The following is a 20,358-nucleotide window of genomic DNA, read 5'->3' on the forward strand; positions in this document are numbered from 1 at the left end:
CGGGGGAGGGGGCGTGCTCAGCACCACGACAACTCCTACTTGTACAGTCGTTGGTCGAGCCCAACGCCCGTTACGACCGAGCCCCGCCCAAACCACGCCCCCACGCCGGCCGTCGGGCCGAGAGAGGGCGTGTCCATTGTCCCGCCGGACGATCCAGACAGTCTCCTCTCGTGAGAATCTGAGGATCCGGACGCACTCAGGGACCCGAGCGGTGTGGGTGGGCGCTTGTTCCGCGGTCACCCGGAGCCGGCGCACGCCGCGCCCCGCCCCCTCTACACGCAGGCTCCGTGCGAGTGCACGCACGCGCCCGCGCGCGCACCCGCTATAGCCTCGGTCTGGCCTGCGGGGACCCGGCGCGCGGAGGCCGGGCCACTGAGGTACGAGGGGCGGAGCCCGAGCCGCCGCCGCTGCAGCCACCGCCACCGCCGCCGCCGTCGCCACCGCCGCTGCCGCCAGAAGGAGCATGTCTGCAACTCGAGCCAAGAAAGTGAAGATGGCCACCAAATCATGCCCGGAATGCGACCAACAGGTGGGCTCCGGGGGCCGGCCATGAGGGCCAGCGGGGCGAGTGCGTGCGGGCGGGCTGCGGTTGTCGGCGGCCGTTGGCTGTGGAGAGGCCGCTTGGCCGGGGTCCCGGCGGCAGAGCGAGTGGGTCGGTCCTTGGGCTCGGTGGCCACGGTGGGAGTCCGGAACCGGCCGGGCCGAGCAGAGGGGTTGCTGGGGAAACGTCCGGGGCCGCAACCCGGCCGGTGCCCACCTGGCGGCGGTCAGACGGGGCGAGGGTCTTGCTCTGTGGCCGGGCCACGCGAGGGGGGCGTGGGTTTGTCGTGAGCTGACGGGGCGCCCTGTCCGGACTCTCCCTGAGTCGCCAGGCCGGCTCCGGTGACAGCGGCAGGAGTGAGGGGTCAGTGGCCCAAGTGGGCGGAGCACAGCCCCTTCAGCCCCCTGCTGCCCCGACGAGAATACCCGATGTGCCCCCCGACTCGGAGTCCGGGCTCCTGGCTCCGAAATCCCCCTCCTGCCACGCAGTGTTGCTTTGTTCCCCTTTCATTTATATACCCTGGACCCCGCAAAACTCCCCACCGCGACCAGGGCTCATGCTTGAATGTGACAAAGGGGTTGCAATGTAATAGTTTTTAAGTTTTGGCGAAATTGGAGATTATTTTTGTCTTAGCTATATTTATTATATTTTTGACGCGAATAATTGTGGTTCTTTTCTATACGTTGTTTTAAATGGAACGTTATTGAATAACGCCCCTTTGAAGCCCTTCCTTTTGGGGAGCTCCTCACTTCCCCCCATCTGCCGCGGTAGTCACTGTTAAAAAAATTGGCATTTCTGCTTCCAGATCTCCTAAAAAACATGTAGGTGGTTTTATGAATTTTAAATGACTGCTTTCTACACCATTTTTTAATGTTGTCATAGTTGTAATTATTAAAAATCTCGTTTTAGTGTTTTAGTTTAAGCGTGCCTCATTTTTTTTTTAGCGGAATAATACACCTTCTTCTAAACGTTACAAACTAATGAGTTAAAACTCGGTTAAGAGCATTAGTGCCTTTATTTCATGCCAACATGCTGATCTGGGTGTGTTTTTTTCTTTTCCACTGAAAGAATTTTTTCAAAATGACTACCTCTCTCCTCCCCCTTCCTTTTTCTTTCTTTCTTGCTGCCTTTTTTTTTTTTTTTAAATCAAGAGCAATTTGAAATGGCTGAAGACTTAAAATAAGCTGATTTCAGTGCATTCTTTAAGAAACTAGCTTAAAGGTTGATCAAACATTTTAACAGAAAATGTTGCATGTTTTGTTCAGTATCTCTTATAGGCAGTGGTAGATATGCTGATCAGAGGAAGGCTGTGCAAGGAGAATTACAATTTATTGATCTTATGAGTTTATTGAATATGCAGTATAAAAACAGTTTAGTATGTTTTTCAAAGTAGAGTTAAATTTCGATTCTTACCAATAAACTAAATTTACTAAATTCTGAAAAAAATTGGACTTTTTAAGTCTCCTTGCAGATTATTTCAGTATTTAAATTATTTCCATTTGTTCCAATTAATTGTGCAGAAGTATAAATTTTACATGGTATGCATTATGCATTCCAGTTTCTGTGGGGCACCAGTTTTTACAAATCCTGACCTTGTTGTACTTGGCAAGTAACCTTTTGGGAAAAAAATAACCTGTTTTTAAACAAAATGTGAACAGCGTTTTCTTTGGGAAAAAAATCACATTAGTTTTGTTGTTACACAACCATCTCTCCAGCTGCCATAACAGAATATCATAGATTGGATGGCTCAAACAGCAGTAATTTATTTTCTCACAGTTCTGGAGGCTAGACATCCCAAGATCCTGGGAGAAGGGAGAGCTTTCTGGTATCTTATTTTTCTAAGGACACTAATCCTGTCATGAGGGCCCCACCCTCATGATCTCATCTAAACCTAATTATCTCCTCTCCAGATACCATCACATTGGGAGTTTGGGGTTCCCATCTGAATTCGTTGCTGGGGTGTGGGGGATGGTGGGAGAGCAGAGGCACAGTTCAGCCCATAGCAAGCTACAACATAATTTAAAGTGTTGGTTTGTGGTGTTCTTTATTTTAAATACTTAAGAGAATATAACATGTATGCGGACTAATTCAGAATTTTAGTGAGAGATTTTTTTTTTTGTCTTTTCGAGGGCTGCACCCGCGGCATATGGAGGTTCCTAGGCTAGGGGTCTAATTGGAGCTGTAGCTGCTGGCCTATTCCAGAGCCACAGCAGTGCCAGATCTGAGCCGAATCTGCAACCTCCACCGTCTGCAATGCTGGATCCTTAACCCACTGAACGAGGCCAGGGATCCAACTGCAACCTCATGGTTCCTAGTTGGATTCGTTTCCACTGTGCCACTATGGGAACTCCTTGAGTGATTCTTAAAAGGGATTTATCTTTTACTAAAAGTAACTAAATGAAAGAAAATGATAGATTAATTTTAGCTTTCTAATTATTTGAAAATAGAAGTTTCTTATAAATGAAAAAGAATTATAATCCAGAAATCCAGTTTTTAAAAAACAGTAGAATGCTGCTGTTATTCTGAATTGCTTGCTGAGTATTAAATTATTGCTGTACAGCAGAAATTTACAGAACATTGTGAATCAACTATAATAAATTTTTTTAATTTAAAAAATATTAAATTATAATTTAGATATAGTTTATAAGCAGAAATGTAAAATCTTTAAAGTTTGAGAAGATTGCACCAATTGACTAGATATTCAAATGTTTGTGTGTATAAGTTTAAAAACAGGTACAGAGATCAGCAAGAGACCTAGATTTTCAATTGCTTTATAACATCCCCTTTTTTATGTCTCTACTGAAAATACAGTTCTGAAACATCTAAACCACAATACTTTTCATTTTCAAAGGTTTCACATCCACTAACTCAAATTACTGAGCCATTTTGAGTGTAGTAGTAGTCAAGATTCTTACTATTTTTCTGGTATCTTTTGTGTATGATTCTGTTTTTGCCTTTAAAAAAACTAGATCAGCTTCTTTCCCTCCATTTATAGGAAATTTTTGTTTATGTGACATTTAGCAAGTGTGTCTGCTATAGATTACGTTCTTGCAGCAAAGAGTATAAATGGATTTTCTGTAATGTGTTTATTTTTGAGCTTTTTAAAGTCAGTGAAACAGTATAGGACCAGGATTTTGTTTTCTGCAGCTTTTTTTTTTTTTAAACCTGTTTTACTTGTAAAACATGCAAACAATCTAAATACTTGATTTTCAAGGAATAAATTGCTGTACAAGAAACCGTCAGTAAACAAAACTTAGAAGTTTTTTTCTGACATTTTAAAATCCTGAAAGTTAGAGTTCCCTGGTAGCATTCCTTTTTGTCACTGCTGTGGCTTGGTTCGATCCCTGGCCTGGGAATTTCCACATGCCATGGGTGAGGCCAAAAAAATCAAAAAAACAACACTAAACAAAAGAATCTTAAAACAATTAAAATTCTTGAAAGTTATAACATTAGAACTTTCATTACTATTTTTGGCATTACAACTGAAATTTAAAGGAAGTTTATAATTAAAGTTAGTATATTTTACTCTTTTGTACTGATATTTACATTTAATACTCTTGAAATTTATTTTTTAAATCCCCATATAAAATTAGGTTCTAATTTGTATTCTTTTAGTAACATAACATTTATTGAAAAGAAATCTTTGTTATGAGGAACAGCGTTATATGTTAATTACTATATGACCACATGTACCCTGGAAAAAATTTTCAAATTAAAATATTTATTTTAAAAAAATAAGGGAAGTTTAAGTGTTTTCTTAAAATTTAAATTATACAATAATATAAAGGGATTAATATTACTGAAATTGTCCACCCTTTAATAATTCTTTTTACAGAGTCTGTGGAGGTGTTTTTTTTTTTTTTTTTTTTGGATGGTGTAGAGGGAAGGACTCCAGTTTAAGAAGCACTTTCGGGTGATGTTAGCTCAGGAGCATGAATGGTTCTTGAGCATAAGACTTTCATTAAGGGATGTAAAATAGTCTATCAGTTGCATTAGTCATCCCAAAGCCAAATGTACATTTCTCATCTAACACTCTATTTAATTCTGGATATGGGTTGATAAATTTTTTTTGACTTAAATTTCAACTTACTGAGTTTCAGTAGCTGAGAGAAAATAGTCGTTGAGTAGCAAAGGAGCTGTTGAATAAGAACATGCTTGTGTTTTTTGGATAGCATTAACTTAAAACAATTTATATTAATGTGGATGCCTTTAATGATGTGTTTAAATGTAAAGGAAATGAGTCAGTAACTTTGAGCTTGGTTTCTGTAAGATGTGAAATTTTTAAAATGATAAAACATACCTATTTTGGGCAGATTTTACACTACTAAGAAATGCAACATTACATTTTCTGTCATGGTTTAAAAGAATCTTACTACATTCTTGATAAAGCAAGCTGTTAGACATATCTGGAGTTTGATTATTTTTGTAGGATTCATTGTTATTTTTCATAAATACAAACTAGAATTCTTCAGCATTTTTATACAAAGAGAAGGAATTCAGCCAAAATTCTAATCTAGCTTATGATTATTTAGATCAAATATTCTAGATTATAAATCATTCTGTACATGTGTATGTATGGATGAAAGCTTTACAATTGTAACTAAACTTTTACATAAGCAGAACTGTAGGCAAATGGAATTTATTTTACAAAGGGAATTAGTTTTTTGACTATAATTATTCTGTGAGTACTTTTTGTTGAGATTAATTTTTGGTTTTTGGTGAAAGTGTCTTTCTTTAGTCCAAGATCATTAAGGTTAATATTATTGAAACAGGGAGTTACCATCGTGGCTCAGCAATAGTGAACCCAACTAGCATCCATGAGGATGCGGGTTCAATCCCTGGCTTTGCTCAGTGGGTTAAGGATCCAGTGCCGTGAACTGTGGTATAGGTCTGTGGTGTAGGTTGCAGATGTGTCTCGGATCTGGCAGATGCGGCTCAGATCTGGCCTTGCTGTGGCCAGCAGCTGCAGCTCTTATTCTTCGACCCCTGGCCTGGGAAACTCCATGTGCTGCAGGTGTGGCCATAAAAAGCAAAAGCAAAAAAAAAAAAAAAAAAAAAAGAAAAGTAGTGAAACAGCTATGGAGAGAAATCTAAAACTTTTTTCAGTGCTTTTCAGTAACATTTGGCTTTAAAAATATTTATAGACTTGAAACGGAGAAAGAAGCCACTTTGTTGAAATAGTTTATGTATGTATGTATGTATGTATTTATTTATTTATTTATTTATTGTCTTTTTGCTATTTCTTTGGGCCGCTCCCGCGGCATATGGAAGTTCCCAGGCTAGGGGTTGAATCGAAGCTGCAGCTACCGGCCTACGCCAGAGGCACAGCAACGCGGGATCCGAGCTGCATCTGCAACCTACACCACAGCTCATGGCAACGCCGGGTCGTTAACCCACTGAGCAAGGGCAGGGACCGAACCCGCAACCTCATGGTTCCTAGCCGGATTCGTTAACCAATGCGCCACGACAGGAACTCCATAGTTTATGTATTTAGAAACAGAAGCCTGAAGAGCATAAGTGTTAGCCAACGTCCTTCCTGGAGCTGAGACTATAAGATCGTAGGTATCAACTCCTACCTTGCCCAACACTCTCTTTTGTTTGTACCATACTTTTGTCCCTCAAACTTGTAGTTGTAAACTATTTTTTTTGTTGGTGGTAATTGGCATCTTACCCCTTCGTGTTGGAACTTGGGTTGTTTTCAGTTCTTTTTTGAAATATTCCAGTGGGGGCCTCATAATGTTATGTTGGGATTACTTTCATGACTTCCAACCATGCCCCCTTTTCCAATTTATTCTATATAAACTTCTATCAAACTAATAGTTTAGGAAATGCTACGATTTTTCCCATGTATTTTCCTTGGCTTTGACTCTGTTATGGTTTTCTATTGTTCATTCACATTGACATGTTCATCAAGCATTTACTATAATTATGGTATTGTAATGCATTAGTAGAATGTGGAGAAGTAGAGGACACAATACCCATCTCATATAATTTTTTTTTTTTAGGGCTGCACCAGAGGCATATGTAAGTTACCAGGCTAGGGGTTGAGTTGGAGCTGTAGCTGCTGGCCACAGCTCACAGCAACGCCGGATCCTTAACCCACTGATCAAGGCCAGGGATCAAACCACATCCTCATGGCTACTAGTTGGCTTCATTACTGCTGTGCCACAATGGGAACTCCTCATATAATTTGTTTTAAGGAGGTAGGGTTTAAATCCATGATTCCTACTTCAAGTAATTTATCATTCAGTTCAGGAGACTACATAAACATTGAGAAGTTTAACAACAGAAAAACAATAATAATTTATTGTTTCCTTTCTTTCTCTGCAGGTTCCTGTTGCATGTAAATCATGTCCCTGTGGTTACATATTTATTAGCAGAAAACTTTTAAATGCAAAACACCCAGAAAAATCATCATCTACTACAGGTAATTCTGAGTTTGCTACATTTTTTTTTAGCTTTTTGATGGAGAAATAAAATTCTTGTGAATTTACTATTCAGTTTTTGTTGAAGTTAAAGATTAAAATCTATCGAAGTATGTGGTGTTTTTTTTTTGCTTTTTAGGGCCACACCCATGGCATATGGAGGTTCCCAGGCTAGCAGTCTAATCAGAGCTGTAGCTGGTGGCCTAAGCCACAACCACAGCAACACAGGATCCGAGCCAGGTCTGCCACCTACACCACAGCTCATGGCAATACTGGATCCTTAACCCACTGAGTGAGGACCAGGGATCGAACCTGCATCCTCATGGATGCTAGTCAAATTTGTTAACCGCTGAGCCATGATGGGAACTCCAGAATATATGTTTTTTTATTTTTGGAGGATGGAGAGCCATTAAAGGGAGTGACCTATTCTAATTTTTAAAAATTAAAAAAAAATGTATAGTAAAGGTATAATTGACATTCAATAAATTGTGCATATTTAAAGTATATGTTTTAAGTGTTGTCATATGTTTATATCAGTTAATCAGGAAAATGAACATGTCCATCATTCCCATAAGTTTTCTAGCTCCCTTTTGTAATCTTTCCTTCTTGTTCCCTCCCCCCACATAATCACTGATTTGCTTTCTGGTACTGTTTTAGAACTTTACTTTACATGAAAGGAGTCATACAGTATGTACTTTTTTTGCCTAGCTTCTTTCACTGAGTGAGCATAATTTAAGATTCGGCCATATTATTGTGTATGTCAGTAAGAATTCATTCCTTTTTATTCCTTAGTATTTCTTTGTGTGGATCCGCCACAGTTGGTTTATTTGTTCACTGGTTGACGGACACTTGGGTTTTTTCCCCCTCATAGTGCTGGTAAAATTTGTAACAACTTTAAAGTTTTTTGTGTTTTTTTTTTTTAAATTAGTGACTGAAAAAATATGACCTGATTTTGGTGTGAATATAATTTTTAAACGTTGATTATTTTTTGTAATTCTCTGATATAGAATATCTAAAAAATGTCTAGTTCAAATTTTATTTTCCTATTAATGTAGACAGATTGGATTTATTCAGTGGATATATTTTTTAAAAGGTGAAATTTTATTTGTTCTTTCTATAAAGTCAGAGCTTTGTACATTCCTGATCCCCAAATAAGAGTAGATTGATTACAAAATTATATATGAGATGCTAGACACTGTTCTAAGCTTTAGGCCTAAAGAAATGAATGAATCTGTTATCAAGGCAGGTTCACTCCAGAGCTGGCTTCATTCTTGTGGGCAGGAAATAAATAGTGAACAAATAAGCAGGGAGAATATAAAGCTGTGATAAATGTGCTGCAGTGTGTAACTAGAAAGCTACTTTTGATTGAATGGTTGGAGGCTTCTCTGAGAGGTGACATTTAAGCTGAGGCTGAATAGGGTAACCATGAAAAGACCAGGAAGGAGACCATTCTTGACAGCTGAAATAGCAAATGGAAAAATTCTAGGATTGTTAAAAGTTTGGTATATTTTAGGAACAAAAAGGCCAGTGTGGTTGCAGTGTAGACAGTAGGACCAACAGAGTGAGATGAGGCCAGAAGGATACACAGGGCCAGATTATTTAGGGCTTTGTAAGCCAGAATAAGGTTTTGGATTTTGTTCTTATAATGTGAAGAGAAACTATCTCTAGGATGTGGGATGAGGTGAGGGAGAGGTGGCATGCTTTGATTTGCCTTTTAGAAAGATCATTCTGACTGCTCTCTGGAAAACAGTTTGTGGGGTTACAAGGTGGAAGTGAGCTATTGCAGTATGTTAACTGAATGAGGATGCCGAGTTAGAGTGGTTATAGTAGGAGATGATTCAAGAGTTATTTATATTTATGTCTTTGAGAGGTCTGTTTATCCTAGGTCTACAGAGAAGTGAGAGGAAAGCTGTTTAATTCTGTTTCTGTCTCTGTTTGAGTTTGCTCTCTTTCAACATAAGAATGGACTTACTGTTAATTTATTAGTTCTTAAAAGCTGTTCCTGGATTGGTCAGTAGAGAGCTTGTTAAACATGGATTCCTATTTCTTATTCCTTAAGAGTCTGATTCGGGTATGGGAATCCTGGAATGATTCATTCAGATTTGCTGAGGTGGAATGTCAACTCGGTTCTGTGTCTCCAAAATGACTAAGACATGGTCCATGCTGTTAGTAAGACAAGTTATGTTTTTTTTTTTAATTTGAGAAATATTCTTGAGCCCCTCCTATATACCTATGATTAAGGTGAGGAATGAGGTAAGGAAGAAACCCAGTGAGGAGATAGAGAAAAGGGACAGATGCTACAAGTGTTAAGGAGCTAGAATCATTTGAAGGAGAAGGAAGACTTTAGAATGACTCCCAGATTTCTGACTTGGGTTACTGATTAGAAGGGGAATATAAAGATGAAGACAAGTTTTGAGGGAAAGATTAAGTTAGGTTTGGATATAGTTGTGAAATACCATTCATGTGGATTTTTGTTTTTTTTCCCCGTTGGACATATAGTCTGAAGCTGAGGGAATAGCTTCAGCTAGAGATAAAGGTTTTGAACCAGCAATGAATAGATGGTTGTTGATGTCATGGAAATGGATGAGCTGGTGCTACGGGGTCTTTAGGATTGGAAGAGAAAGCAGTTGAGGGACTGAACTCTGGCATACTCCAATCTTTTCTCTTTTCTTTTCTTTTCTTTTCTTTTCTTTTCTTTTCTTTTCTTCCTTCCTTTCCTTTCCTTTCCTTTCCTTTCCTTTCCTTTCCTTTCCTTTCCTTTCCTTTCTTTCCTTTCTTTTCTTTCTTTCTGCTTTTTAGAGCTGCGCTTGTGGCATATGGAAATTCCCAGGCTAGGGGTCAAATTAGAGCTACAGCTGCCAGCCTGTGCCACAGCCACAGCAACATGGGGTCTGAGCCGTGTCTGTGACCTATACCACAGCTCACGGCAACGCTACCCGACCCACTAAGCAAGGCCAGGGATTGAACCCACATCCTCATGGATACTAGTTGGATTTGTTTCCACTGTGCCGCAACAGGAACTCCTGACAGACTTTGGTCTTAAAGTCTGGGTAGGAGGTCCTGTCAGCTGTGGAGAGCAACAGAGGGTGATTGTCAGCATACATAGGTCGGAGTGATGAGTAAAAAGCAGTTCATTATTATTTTACATTTGGAGTTTCCTAAGGTTCTGTTGTTTAATAAGAGTAGCCTTATGACCTTGAAGTGAAGATGAAACATTGAAGCCTAGAAATCCTAGGGAGGAGGAAGAAGAACCAGCAAAAGAAACAGAAAGAATAAAAAGGATAGAGAAAAATCAGGGTAGACTGTGCTGTAGAACCAAAGGAAGAAAGAGTTTTAAGAGAGCCTGTAAAGCAGTTTGCTATAGTACGGACATCAGGGTTGGAAGATCTTGCTTCAGATTCAGATTCCAGTTTGGTCATTTTTTTAACCTCCACGAGCAGCTACTGTTTACTTGCGTATACATATATTTATAGTACCCACCTTAGAGGATTGAAGTTTAGATGAAGTTCATATGAAAATGTCTAACATTAAAGAAAGCTTGGCATGTTATAGGTTCTCAGTAAATACTCATTTTTACAGTTAAGCTTCTTAAAAGTAAGATTTACCTTGGGTAGCCTGTAGTTTGTAGGAAATTGAGAAGAGTATGATTTTTAAAATGTCCACATTTTATCAAGTACTTGATGAATGTTGTCAGTGGGTTCTAGAATATTTCAGTTTTAATTAGAGAATTTGTAGAAGAAATGAAATTGATATATATTATATATCTGGAAAGATAAATTCACTAATAATCTAGAAAGAAATGCTGTTGAAATAAAAGACCATTCTTTTTGTCCACATTCTGACAAAAATTTAAAAGATTTCTAAATGCTTTGTTTTTTTCCTTTTATGGCTGCATCTGTGGCATATGGAAGTTCCCAGGCTAGGGGTCGAATGGGAGCTGCAGCTGAGACAGCATGGCAACACCAGATCCAAGCCGCATCTTTGACCCATGCTGCAACTTATGGCAACTCTGGATCCTTCACCCACTAAGATAGGCCAGAGATTGAACCCGTGTCTTCACGGAGACTAAGTTGGATCCTTAACCCACTGAGCCACAGTAGGAACTCCCTAAGTACTTTTATAATTATGGCAAAATGAGTACTTTCCTTCTAGTGGTGAGAGTGTAAATTGGCTTGCCTTTTCGGAGAGCACTCTGACAGTAGTTAAAACTTTTAAATTTATATAACCTAGAATCTAGACTTCTTTATCAATTGATATGTAGCCTAGAGATATAATTGTATATAATACACAATAAAATATTTACTAGGATTTTCAGCCGGCATTGTAATAGCAAAAAGTTAAGCCTGTTATCATCACTAGGGAATGGGTAATTAAGTAGGGTACATCTTTTAGGGAAGGCATATGTACTAATTATGAGCTCCTGGGTTTTTTTTTTTTTTTTTTTTTTAAGATTCCAAACGTAAGTGAGATTGTATGATATTTGTCTTTCTGTGTTTTATTTCACATAGCATACTGCCCTCAAGGTCCATCCATGTTGTCACAAACGGCAAGATTTCATTTTTTTTTTTAGGGCTGAATAATACTCCACGTTATGTTTATCTGTTCATCCATTGATGGACATTTAGGTTGTTGCCATACCTTGGCTATTGTGAATAATACTGTAGTCAACATGGGGATGCATCTATCTTTCAAGTTAGTGTTTTTCATTTTCTTTGGATAAATATCCAGAAGTGGAGTTGCTGGATCATATCGTAGTTCTATTTTTCATTTGTTTTTAAGACCCCCACAAAATGATTTTTACATGTGGTATTAATCACTAAATGCCTAAATGGATAGGTAACTAGTTAACAAAGAGGAATCAAGGAAGACTTTATTTGCATAAACATTGAAAACAAAAGAGAGAAATATCTTTAAAACTCAAATAGCATTTAGGAGTTCCCGTCGTGGCTCAGCTGAAACGAATCTGACCAGGAACCGTGAGGTTGCGAGTTTGATCCCTGGCCTTGCTCAGTAAGTTAAGGATCTGGCGTTGCTGTGAGCTGTGGTGTAGGCCAGCAGCTACAGCTCTGATTTGACCCCTAGCCTGGGAACCTCCATATGCCACGGGTGTGGCCCTAAAAAGCAAAATAAACAAATTAAAGAAAACCTACATTAAAAAAAAAAAAACTCAAATAGCATTTATCTTAAAAGTAAAATCAGGAGTTCCTGTTGTGCTACAGTAGAACCGAATATGACTAGTATCCATGAGGATGCAGGTTCGATCCCTGGCCTTACTTAGTGGGTTAAGGATCCGACGTTGTCATGAGCTGTGGTGTAGATTGCAGATTCGGCTTAGATCCCATGTTTCTGTGCCTTTGGTATAGGCTGGCAGCCATAGCTCTGATTCAACCCCTAGTCCAGAAGCTTCCATAAGCCTCGGGTGTGGCCCTAAAAAGCAGAAAAAAAAAAAAAAAAGCTATAAAAGATAATTTTAAATTTCAGTGGGTTGAAATCTCTTATTTATTATAATTTTGTGACATGCAGGGAGAAAATAATCTCTTACGCTATTTTTTTTATCCTGGTTTGAACTGTTCAACTTATATTTTTCAAATATAGTGATCATCTTTATATCTTCATAACATGTGTGGAAATATGGAAGTAGAACATTAGACCAGCATATGAAACTTTGTCTAGCTGAAAATATAGATGAAAATTCAGAATCAATTATAGAAATTAAGATATTTTTACAAGTTTAAACTTAATTTTGACGAGGAAAAGATGAGTGTTACAAATTAATACTCAGTGTTTTTGTATGAGTACATAGAACCTCAAGGCAACAAATTATTGTTATTAATATTATTATTTTGCTTTGTAGGGCTACACCTGCAGCGTATGGAAGTTCCCAGGCTAGGGGTCTAATCAGAGCTCTTGCTGCCAGCCTACGCCACAGCCACAGCAACACCAGATCTGGGCCACGTCTGCCACCTACACCACAGCTCATGGCAATGCCAGATCCTTAACCCACTGAAGGAAGCCAGGGATCGAACCTGCAACCTCATGGTTCCCAGTCAGATTCGTTTCTGCTGTACTACAACGGAAACGCTAATAAACTATTCTTTGATACCTTTCCAAATGAGTTAGGAATGTATTGTTTTATCCTTTTTTGAAGAGGGCAACATTAAATGGAGGTAAATTTTAAAAAATTGACTGTCTTGTTCAGTAGGATTTCATTTCTTTTTTTTTTCTTTTTTCTTTTGGCCATACCCATGGCATATGGATGTTCCCTGGGCAAGGGAGTTGGATTGGAGCTGCAGCTGTGGGCTGGATCCTTAACCCACTGTGGTTGGGCCAGGGATCAGACCCATGGCTTAGCAGATACAGCACCAGGTTCTTAACCCGCTGTGCCACAGCAGAACTCCCAGGTTTCATTTCTAAATTGAATAGGTAACAGAGTTTAAAAGTAGCCATCAGATTAAGCCTTACTTAGTCTGTTAATTTGAGGAGATTTCTTTTCTTTCTTTTTATTTGCCAAGCCTACAGGGCGTGTGAAAATTCCTGAGCCACAGATGGATCCTGCAGTACAACCTGAGCTACTGCAGTGACAACGCCTGAGCTTTAACCCATTGTGCCACAAGGGAAATTTCCTTAAAAAAGAAATTAAAGGAAATATTGCATTTCCTAAAATTGAAAGTATCTGTACTGTGGACTAAACCTACTAAACTCTAGTAGTAATCTATTCAAATATTTGATCAGTCCGTAACTGCTGTGGTGGTTGTCTATTCAGATATTTGGTTAGTCACCAAATACTGACAAAAGCAGTTTTTGGTGAGAACAAACTCAGTTCACTCCAATCTTTTTGTTTGTTTGTTTTTTGCTTTTTAGGGCCGCACCTGTGGTATATGGAAGTTTCCAAGCTTAGGGGTCTAATCAGAGGTGCAGCTGCCAGCCTGCGCCACAGCTCATGGCAACATCGGATCATTAACCCATTGAGCAAGGCCAGGGATCGAACCTACATCCTCATGGATACTAGTTGGGTTCGTTACTGCTGAGCCACAATGGGAACTCTCTCACATCTCTTTTTTTTTTTTTTTTTTTTTGCTATTTCTTGGGCCGCTCCCGTGGCATATGGAGGTTCCCAGGCTAGGGGTTGAATCGGAGCTGCAGCCACCGGCCCATGCCAGAGCCACAGCAGCGTTGGATCCGAGCCGCGTCTGCAACAACCTACACCACAGCTCACGGCAACGCCGGATCGTTAACCCACTGAGCAAGGGCAGGGACCAAACCTACAACCTCATGGTTCCTAGTTGGATTCGTTAACCACTGCGCCACGACGGGAACTCCACTCTCTCACATCTTTAAATTTGGTTTTCTAGGTGAGTGTTCTGGGTGGTTTAATTACATCACGAGTGCTATTTTGCATTTAATAACCATGGATATACCTTTTTCCTTTAAAATTTTTAAATTATGAAAACTGTAAAGAAAAAGTTAACTAAAAATCTAAATGAGATACTAGTTTATAAAAGACTTCCTCTAAAGATAAGAAAAAGATTTAAAATAGTAGGAAATTGGGGAGTTCCCATAATGGTTCAGTGGTAGCACACCTGACTAGTATCCATGAGGACTCAGGTTCAATCCTTGGCAGCTGTGGGTTAAAGGATCTAGCACTGTGGTGGAGGTCGCAGACTTAGTTGGGATCTGGCATCGCTATGGCTGTAGGCCAGTGGCTACAGCTCTAGTTGGATCCCTGGCCTGGGAATTTCCATATGTGGAGGGTGTGGCCCTAAAAAGACAAAAAAAAAGTAGGAAATTGGACTGGCTTATTAGTATTTAATTATGTATTTCTCAGTGGTTTAAGCTTAAACTTAGTCAAATAATAACAACCTCTCCATTTTTTAGTGGGGGGAGGAAAAAAGGGATAAGAATATTAAACCTAGATTAATTTTCAAATTACATTTGAGAGCCTGATAAATAAGCAAAATCTAGGAGTTCTCTGGTGACTGAGTGGGTTAAGGATCTGATGTTGCCACTGCTATGTTGCAAGTTTGATCCCTGGTCAGGAAACATCTGTATACTGCAGGTTTGGCCAAAAAAAAAAAAAAAAAGCAAAGTCTATTTGTCATTGTACGTTTGTCCAAACCCAAAGAATATAGGACACCAAGAGTAAACCCCAATGTAGACTATGGACTTTGAGTGATAACACTTTGGTTGTGTTAGTGCAGTTCATCAGCTGTAACAAATGTGCAAATGTATCTGTAAATGACATACTTGCTTTTGGAGTTGAGGAAAAAAAATAGAAAAGGATTATTGCCAATGCGTTTTAGAAACCCAGAGTGACTGAACAACAGTTCAGTAGTAAATGATCCTCAATTCTGAACTACTTCATAGTGAAGGTTTGCTTTTGTTACTTTAGAGAACACTGTTTCTTACATGCTAATCACTTAAAATTGCTGTATATTCATATGTGGAACGTAGTTTTTTGGGGTTTTTTTTGTCTTTTTTTTGTCTTTTCTAGGGCTGAACCTGCACCATATGGAAGTTCACAGGCTAGGGTCTAATTGGAGCTGTAGCTGCTAGCCTGCTCCAGAGCCACAGCAATGCCAGATCCGAGCTGTGTCTTTGACCTACACCACAGCTCATGGCAATGCCAGATCCTTAACCTGCTGAGTAAGGCCAGGGATCAAACCCACAACCTCATGGTTCCTAATCGGATTCGTTAACCACTGAGCCATGACGGGACTCCCAGGAAGGTAGTTTTTATTTTGCCTTTTTTTTGGGGCCACACTTGTGGCATATGAAAGTTCCCAGGCTGGGGGTCAAATTGGAGCTACAGCTGCTGGCCTGTGCCCAAGCCATAGCAACGCCAGATCCAAGCTATGTGTCTGTGACCTACACCACAACTTGGCAGCAACTCCAGATCCTTAACCCACTGAGTGGGGCCAGGGATTGAATCCTCATTTTCAAGGATACCAGTTGGGCTTGTTTCTGATGAGCCACAACAGGAGGTCCTATTTTGCCTTTTTTTTTTTTTTTTTTTTTTTTTTGGCCGCCTTGCAGCATATGGAGTTCCAGGCCAGGGATCAGATCAGAGCCATAGTTATGACCTAAGCTGCTGCAGTTGGATCCTTAACTCACTTTGCTGGGCTGGGGATCGAACCTCGTCCCAGCGCTCCAAAAATGCTGTCAATCCTGTTGCACCACAGAAGGAACTCCCCTATTTTGCTTTTTGGTGAAAAAATGCATACCTTCATCTCTGTGCTTGTATTTTTAGGTTCTTAATCATATACTTTACATAAATGGTATCTATATTCATCTTTAAGACATTTTGCATAGAATCCTCTGATTTCTTCTAATCAAGACTGCCTGATTTTAGGTCTGCTGCACAGCTGTCATACTAAAATTTCTTTCCATTGTACTACAGGGATAATCTCACTTTTTCTTATATACCTTTTTTTTTTAAATCCATATGTTTTTATTTCTGGAACTAATTTTCAAAAAATTGTTTCAGACCTGGAAAAAATTTTCATAAAAGACACATGGTGGTACATTTCCTATCTATCATTGTGGAGAGTGTCTTTACTTTGCACTCCCCGTCTCTTTCCTGATACTCAGTGCTTTCTATCTGAAGACTCAAGTCTTCAGTTTAGCACAGTTTTTACCTATTTCTTTTTCCCATATGCTCTCTTCTTTTCCTTCTGGTATCCTTACTGGATGATATATTGGAATCACTATCCACAGAAAACCTGACCAACAGTGGATTGGACAGATAGTTTTCTTTTCCTGTTTTTTGGGGGCCACTTCCATGGCATGCAGAGGTTCCCAGGCCAGGGATTGAACCAGTGCCACAGCAGTGACCCAAGCCACAGCAGTGACAACACCAGATCCTTAACCCACTGAGCCACCAGGGAACTCCTACTTTTCCTATTTAATAAAGAAAGATGAAGTGGGCACTGTAGTTGAACCTCTGCATCCATGGGTTTCCACATCTGTAGGTTCCAGCAACAGTGGGTTGAAAATATTTAGGAAAAAAAAATTCCAGAAAGTTCTGTAAAGCAAAACTTGCACTTGCTGTGCACCAGTAACTGTTTACATAGCATTTACATTGTATTAAGTATTATATCTAGAAATGGCTTAAACTACTCAGGTGGATGTGTGTAGGTTTTGTGCAAATAGTATACCATTTTATATAAGGGACTTGAACATCTGCAGAATTTGGGAGATCCTAGAACCACTGTGGGAGTCCTAGAACCACTTCCCCATGGATATCAAGGGACTACTGTACAGGACTATTGGTTTAGTGATATCATCAAGGACTTAGGGTCTTCTGTTTCTTGAGAATGTGTGGCTTTCATCCTCACTGTTACAGGATAATCTTTGTACATCAAGGCATCCTGTAAGCATTCCAAATAGGAAGAAGAGGGATGGGCAGAGGGACAAAGTGGTATGCCAGTCATGCTTACCTCCTTAAAAGGAAACTTTCTGGGATTTCCTTGGTGATTTAGAGGGTTAAGGCTCCAGCATTGCCACTGCTGTGGCTTGGGTCACTGCTGTGGCGTGGGTTTGATCCCTGGCCTGAAAACTTCTGTTTGTTGTGGGTGTGGCAAAGAAAAAAAAAGAAACTTACTGGAAACCTTATCCAGTTCCATTTACATGTCATTGGCCAGAACTAAATTTCATTTCGACTTCACCTGCAGGAGAATGTGTATATTTTAGTTGGGCACATTGCCCTCTTGACCTTAACAGGATTCTATTCTTTTTTTTTTTTTTTTTTTTTTTTTTTTGGTCTTTTTGCCTTTTTCTAGGAACTGCTCCTGAGGCATATGGAGGTTCCCAGGCTAGGGGTCTAATAGGATCTGTAGCTACACCACAGCTACCACAACGCCAGATCCGAGCCATGTCTGCGACCCACACCACAGCCCACGGCAACGCCAGATCCTCAACCCACTGAGCAAGGCTAGGGATCAAACCTGCAACCCCATGGTTCCTAGTTGGATTCATTAACCACTGAGTCACAACGGGAACTCCAGCAGTTTTCTGTTCTTAAGGAAGAGCTGGAAAATGAACATTAGGTAGGTAATTAGCAATTATGTCATAGATGAGCATTAGATTTCTTGGGTCTTTCCTTTATTTCTGTTCTCTTATTATCATATTCTTTTCTTTGTTCCAGAAAATTTAAATGTTTTCTTTTTCTAGATCTATAATCCTGTCTTCAGCCATTTCCATTACTTAATTTGTCTTTTGAACTTTATTTTGCACAGTTCATTTTGTTTTCTAATTTCTTTTTCATGGATCCTTTTTTTGTTGTTCATCTTGTTAAAAAATTTTCTTTTTAGGGCCACACATGTGTCATATGGCAGTTCCTAGGCTAGGAGTCGAATCAGAGCTGCAGCTGAGGCCTATGCTGCAACTTGCAGCTTGAGGCAGTGCCACACCCTTAACTCACTGAGCAGGGCTAGGAATCAAACCCATATCCTAACAGAGACAGTGTCCTTAAGTCGCTGAGCCACAACAGGAGAACTCCTTTGTCATGTCTTTTATTGTGGTAAAATACACGTAACATAAAATTTCGTATTTTAATCATTTTAAATTGTACAGTTTAGTGGCATTAAGTACATTCACACTGCATGCTTAATCATCACTGTCCATTTCCAGAACTCTTTTAATCTTCCCAAACTGAAATCCCATACACATTAAACAATTAACTCCCCATTCTCCCATCTTCTGTCCCCATTCCACCCCAGACCACCACTATTCTTTCAGTGCTTGTGAATGTGACTACTGTAGTTACGTCCTATAAGTGGAATCATACAGTATTTGTCTATTTGTGTATGGTTTCACTTAGCATGATGTCTTCAGAGTTCATCCATTTTCTAACATGTTAGAATTTCCTTCCTGAATAATACTCCATTGTGTGTATATACCCCATTTTGTTTATTCATACATTGATGGACACTTGAGTTGCTTCCACCTTTTAGCTATTGTGAAAAATGCTGCTTGTGAACATGTGTGTACAAATACCCATTCATTTCCCTATTTTTATTCCTTTTGGGTATATGCCCAGAAGAGGAAATGCTGAATTATATAGTAATGCAGTTTAATTTTTTGAGGACTTGCCATTATTGTTTGTACCATTTTTCATTACCACCAGCAATGCACAAAGGTTCTGATTTCTCCACATCCTCACCAACACTTGTTATTTTATGTGAATTTCATAATAGCCATCCTAATGGGTATGAAGTGATATTGTGATATTAATTTGCATTTCCCTAATGATTAGTGATGTTGAACATCTTTTTATGTGTTTAGTGACCATTTGTCTCTCTTTGGAGAAAGTCTTCAGATTCTTTGTCCATTTTTGAATTTTTTTTGTTCTTGAACTGTAGAATTTCTTTTTATTCTGGATGTAATCCCTTATCTGATATATTTTTGCAAATATTTTCTTCCATTTCATGAGTTGCCTTTCTAGTTCTTTGACAAAACAGAAGTTTTTAATTTTGATTAAGTCCAAAATGTCTTTTTTTTTCTTTTGTTCCCTATACTTTCAGTGTCACATCCAAGAAATCATTGCAAATCCTCTGTCATAAAGGATTTGTTTTTTTCCTAAGTGTTTCATGGTTATATTTGGTTTGCTGCTTGGATCTTCAGTCCATTTTGAGTTAATTTTTGTCTATGGTAAAAGATAAGGGTTCATTTTTGACTGGATATCCAGTTTCCCCCAGATCACTTTTTTTTCTTTTGTCTTTTTAGGGCCGCACACAGCATATGGAGGTTCCCAGGCTAGGGGTTGAATCAGAGCTGTAGCTGCCTGCCTGCTCCACAGCCATAACAAAGCTGGGTCCGAGCCACTGGCTTACACCACAGCTCACAGCAACACTGGATCCTTAACCCACTGATCGAGGCCAGGGTTCAAACCTGTATTCTCGTGGATACTAGTCAGATTCATTTCCGCTGAGCCACAACAAGAACTCCCAAAATCACTTCTTAAAAGTTCTGTTTTCTCAGGAGTTTCCGTGAAACTGTTGCTGTGGCTTGGATCCCGAGATGCTGTGGTGTAGGCCTGCAGCTGTAACTCTGATTCCACCCCCAGTCTGGGAACCTCCATATGCTGTAGGTGCGGCCCTAAAAAGCAAAAAAAAAAGTTTTCTCAGCTGCAGCTGTGGCTCAGATCCGATCCCTGGCCAAGGGGCTCCATATGCCTTGGGGTGGCCAAAAAGAACAAAACAGTTTATATATATATATATTTTTTTTTTTTTTTTTCCTCTTCCTCCTTGAATCATCATGGCTACTATTCCTGAAAATCATTAGACTATATATTCAGGGATTTAGTTCTGGGCTGTTTTATTCTGTTGGTCTTTATGTCTCTGGTAAGGCACTACCATACTTTTTTGAATACTATAGTTTTGTTACACAAAGTTT

At 39.5% G+C, this 20,358-nt stretch overlaps 1 protein-coding gene across 1 annotated transcript in view; it reads left to right on the plus strand.

Annotated features, from left to right (window-relative positions):
• The first annotated feature begins 430 nt into the window (after positions 1-430).
• Positions 431-20,358, plus strand: part of C6H16orf87 (chromosome 6 C16orf87 homolog) — a 32,193-nt gene continuing 12,265 nt past the window's right edge. The window contains exons 1-2 of the mRNA XM_003355829.5: positions 431-529; positions 6,872-6,968. Of these exons, the coding sequence (XP_003355877.4) occupies positions 464-529; positions 6,872-6,968 (163 nt within the window). The 5' untranslated portion in view covers positions 431-463. The remainder of the gene's footprint in view (positions 530-6,871; positions 6,969-20,358) is intronic.

Source organism: Sus scrofa, chromosome 6 (assembly GCF_054392235.1).
Source record: "Sus scrofa isolate SSC_HxYL_T2T_F1_AM1 chromosome 6, Sscrofa_HxYL_maternal_Yorkshire_Landrace_v2.0, whole genome shotgun sequence".
Classification (NCBI taxonomy): Eukaryota; Metazoa; Chordata; class Mammalia; order Artiodactyla; family Suidae; genus Sus; species Sus scrofa.